The 5,093-nt window shown below is 41.3% G+C and overlaps 1 protein-coding gene across 1 annotated transcript in view; it reads left to right on the top strand.

The window, feature by feature from the left end:
• ZYG11B (zyg-11 family member B, cell cycle regulator) overlaps nt 1-5,093 on the top strand; it is a 97,696-nt gene that overhangs the window by 48,246 nt on the left and 44,357 nt on the right. The window contains exon 4 of the mRNA XM_011926374.1: nt 1,274-1,414. Coding sequence (XP_011781764.1) covers nt 1,274-1,414 — 141 coding nt within the window. The remainder of the gene's footprint in view (nt 1-1,273; nt 1,415-5,093) is intronic.

Raw genomic sequence — 5,093 nt, forward strand, 5'->3', positions numbered from 1 at the left:
CTGTCTCTACTAAAAATACAAAAAGTTAGCCGGGCGTGATGGCGGGCGCCTGTAGTCCCAGCTACTCAGGAGGCTGAGGCGGGAGAATGGTGTGAACCCGGGAGGCGGAGCTTGCAGTGAGCTGAGATTGAGCTTCTGCACTGTAGCCTGAGCAACAGAGCAAGACTCCGTCTCAAAAAAATAAAAATAAAATAAAATAAAATAAAATAATATACTTTTATGTTAGGAATCCCTAGAAAGACTTAAGTTTAAACAGAACCTCTTGGTGCTGAAAAGGAGCATGATAAATCTGGAGAAATTAGTTGATACATTTATTTGATGAATACTTATGGAGTACGTATTCTGAGCCAAGCATAATGCTAGCTATTGGGGTACAATGGTGAATAGATCAATCCAGTGGGGGATTATGATAGCTATGAAAGAGATGTTTCAGGGGACCTAATTTAAATCAGTGGCTCAAAAAGACTTGTCTAAGAAAGTGTCCTTAACTTGAATAAGGAAGAATGAGTAGAAATTAGTCAGGCAAAGAGAGAAAGGAAGTTTTCAGTCAGAGAGTACATTGTATGAGTGGTGTTTTACTGAGAAAAAGCTTGACTTACGGAAAGATGAGGAAAAAAGGGTTATATAGCTAAAACATTGTGAGCTAGGGGGAGAGGAGTAAGAGGCAGATAGGATCCTCATCAAGTGGTAGGGCCTTATAAATAGTGTTAAATATCTTGGGATTTATTTTAGGTATAATACAGAAATTTCACCCATGGTCTTATGCTAGGTTCTGAGTTTATCTAATATACATCTCTTCAAGACAAATACACCTTTTTAAGATGACTAATCTGGATAGATTGGAAAGTATAATCATTTTTATTTGATTCCAGCTTTACATAACTATCCTAGATGCCATGTATACAAATTATATTTATTTATTTATTTAGAGACAGAGTCTGGCTGTGTTGCCCAAGCTGGAGTGCAGTGGTGCGATCTCAGCTCACTGTAACCTCCGCCTTCTCAGTTCAAGCGATTCTTCTGCCTCAGCCTCCTGAGTAGCTGCGATTACAGGCGTGTGCCACCATGCTTGCCTAACTTTTTTATTTTTAGTAGAGATGGGGTTTCACCATGTTGGCTAGGGTGGTTTCGAACTCCTGACTTCACATGATCCACCCACCTTGGCCTCCCAAAGTACTGGGATTACAGGCATGAGCCACCACACCTGGCCACAAATGATATTTAGATAGAGAAAGAGAGAGAATTCTAAAAGCTAATCTGGTTATGTTCACAGGTGTCTGGAGAAGCCAATGAAACTCAGATTGCAGAAGCACTGAAGCGTTACAGTGAACGGGCGTTCTTTGTTCGGGAAGCTCTATTTCATCTTTTTAGTCTGACTCATGTGATGGAAAAAACAAAGCCAGAAATTTTAAAGGTAAGAATAAGAAACTGGATATGAAATTTTTGAAATGATCTCCCTGGGCAGATGATTTTTTGAAGAAAATTGGTGAAAATTTGCATTTAGTCTTTTTTTATTATTTATAATATAATTGATGACGTGTGATTTCAATTATTAGCCACAAACGAGAGAGAATATAGTCGTACAATGTTATTGAAGTTTTATAGTAGTCTCATTAAGCATATAAATGTCTTGTACATATTTATCTACCTAAAACCAGTGACCACCATGATATTTTGTCACCAGCTACTGTAGAAAATGAAAGTATATGACTGGGATCAGGGCACTGCTTTGTATATTAACCCTATGTTGTTTCCCAAATAGATTTTTTTAGAAATACAATATTGGGCCAGGTGTGGTAGTTGATGCCTGTAATCCCAGCACTTCAGGAGGCTGAGACAGATGGGTAGCTTGAGCCCAGGAGTTCAAGACCAGCCTGAGCAACATGGCAAAACCCCATTTCTACAAAAAGTATTTAAAAATACAAAAAAAAGAAGGAGAGAAATAAAGAAAGCAGATATCGGAATTCCACAAGGCACTTTTCCATGCTGTTTAGAACCTACTGTGCATTCTTAACTGATTTACATTACTCCCCAGTTAAGTTTTTTTTAATTTTTTTTTTAAGTCATAGGGTCTTACTGTGTTCCCCAGGCAAAAGTACAATGGCTGTTCACAGACCTCAAACTCCTGGGCTCAAGCAATCCTGTCTCAGCCTCCCAAGTAGCTAGGACTACATGTGTACATCACAGCACCCAGCTGTTTTAACCAAGACAGCTTTTGAAGGACAAGAAAGGAGATTTCTTAATTTTATTGAATGCTTAGGGCAACATTTATCAAAATGTGGTCCTTTGGGCCAGGACACAGTGGCTCACACCTATAATAACTTTGGGAAGCTGAGGCAGGCAGGTCACCTGGGGCCAGGAGTTCTAGACCAGCCTGACCAACATGGCGAAACCCCATCTCTACTAAAAATACAAAAAATTAGCCGAGTGTGGCACGCCAGTAATCCTAGCTAGTCAGGAGACTGAGGCACGAGGAACCTGGGAGGCCGAGGTTACAGTGAACCGAGATCATGCCACTGTACTCTAGCCTGAGCAACAGAGCAAGACTCTCTCAAAAAAAAAAAAAGTGGTCCTTTGACCACTACAAGTCTAGGATATTGCTTATTTAAAAAGCATATTTGTTGGCCGGGCGCGGTGGCTCAAGCCTGTAATCCCAGCACTTTGGGAGGCTGAGACGGGCGGATCACAAGGTCAGGAGATCAAGACCATCCTGGCTAACACGGTGAAACCCCGTCTCTACTAAAAAATACAAAAAAAACACTCCAACCTGGGTGACAGGAGTGAAACTTTGTCTGAAAAAAAAAAAAAGATATTTGTAAACCCCACCCCCCAAAATTTAGATTCAGTAGGGCTAGATGAGGCACAGGAATCTGCATTTTAATAAGCCCCCAAGATAATTCCAAGGTAATTCTTATGCACATTCAGTTTTGAAAACCGATGAGCATAGGACTATATTATATTTGGCACCTTGTTTAGTGGGCACAATTCCAAGAGATGGGTTTTATCTTCTGTTTTACAGATTATGAAATTGAGGTTCTGTGACATTAAGTAATAATGTCAGTGGCAGAGCCACAACTTGACATCCTATATACCTTAAATTCTGAGAATGAGGTGCTTGGGTAGGAACCAGTAACATTTTAGTCCTTAGGATATTATCACCAACACCTGTCACCCCTTTTATATATATCAGAGGATGTTGGCGCTTCGTATATGAATTGCCTTTTTTTTTTGGTTTTGATTACTGTGAACCAAGCAACAAAGGACTAGATCTCTAGTCTTGATCTGAAATATTCATTCAGGCATTCAGAGAATGATTCGGAGATAAAGAATATAGGCTATTTATTTGTTTATTTATTTATTGAGGTAGCATCTTACTCTGTCACCCATGCTGGGGTACAGTGGCATGATCATGGTTCACTGCAGCCTTGACCTCCCTCCTGGGCTCAAATGATCCCCCTGCCTCAGCCTCCAGAGTGGCTGGAACTACAAGCATATAACACCATGCCTGGCTGAATTTTAAAATTTGTTATTATTATTGTTTTTTTTTTTTTGTAGTGATGGAGACCCACTATGTTGCCCAGGCTGGTCTCAAATTCCTGGGCTCAAGTGATTCTCCCACCTTGGCCTCCCAGAGTGTTGGGATTATAGGAGTGAGCCACTTTTATTTTATTTTTTTAAAGATACAGGATCTAGCTGTATTGCCCAGGCTGGAGTGCAGTGGTGCACAATCATAGCTCACTGCAACCTCAAACTCTTGAGCTCAAGCAATCTTCTGCCTCAACCTCCCAAACGTCTGGGACTATAGGTGTGTGCCATCACACCTGGCTAATTTTTAAAATTTTAAAAGATAAATAAATTTATTTATTTATTTTTGAGATAGTGCCTCACTCTGTCACCCAGGCTGGAGTGCAGTAGTATGATCATAGCTCACTGTAACCTCAAACTCCTAGGCTCCAGCAATCCTCCTGCCTAAGCCTCCCGAGTAGCTAGGACTACAAGCCCATGCAACCACAGCCGGCTAATTTTGTAGAGACAGGGTCACACTATGTTGCACAGGCTAATTTAAAAAATTTTTTTGTAGAGAGAGGTTCTTGCTGTGTTGCCCAGGCTAGTCTCGAATTCCTGACCTCAAGTGATCCTCCTGCCTTGAGCTCCCAGAGTTCTATAATTACAGGCATGAGCCACTACACCTAGCCTAGGCAATTCCTTTTTTTTTTGAGACTGAGTCTCACTCTATTGCCCAGGATGGAGTGCAGTGGCGCTATCTCAGCTCACTGCAACCTACGCCTCCCATGTTCAAGCAATTCTTCTGCCTCAGCCTCCCGGGTAGCTGGGATTATAGGCACGCACCACCACGCCCAGCTAATTTTTGTATTTTTAGTAGAGACGAGGTTTCACCATGTTGACCAGGCTGGTCTCGAACTCCTGATCTCAAGTGATCCACCTGCCTCGGCCTCCCAAAGTGCTGGGATTACAGGCATGAGCCACCATGCCTGGCCAAGGCAATTCTTATAGGGAATTTTGCTGCAAAGGAGAGCAAAGAAAAAAGATGGTAATTGTTTGAGTAAGTGAGACTAAAAGAGGGATGTTTTGATTTTGTTTAAATAGGAAAAATATATCTTGTTTATATCCTGATATGAATGATCCAGTACAGAATAAAAAATTGATATAGGAGTAGGAGGGGTGAACAGCTTCCCTTCAGTAGACAAGAAAATAATGATCTAACATATACATAGAGGGATTTGTTTTACAAAGGACCCCAAAAGATTCCTTATGGTAGCGGGCAGGAAGGTGATGTATATGTACGTATGCTGGTAAGTAGGATACACGTGGTAATGAGAATCTGAAGTTTTTTCTGGTTGCTTCAGTTTTCTTTTCTTTTCTTTTTTTTTTTTCTCTTTTCCTTAGAGGCAGGGTCTCACTCTGTCCCCCAAGCTGAAGCGCAGTGGCACAACCATGGCTCACTACAGGCTCTGCCTCCCAGGGCTCAGGCAATCCTCCCACCTCAGCCTCTCAAGAGATGGGACTATAGGCATGCACTACCATGCCCAGCTTTATATATGTGTATGTGTGTGTGTGTATATATATATATA

Source organism: Colobus angolensis, unplaced genomic scaffold, assembly GCF_000951035.1.
Source record: "Colobus angolensis palliatus isolate OR3802 unplaced genomic scaffold, Cang.pa_1.0 Scaffold68, whole genome shotgun sequence".
Classification (NCBI taxonomy): Eukaryota; Metazoa; Chordata; class Mammalia; order Primates; family Cercopithecidae; genus Colobus; species Colobus angolensis.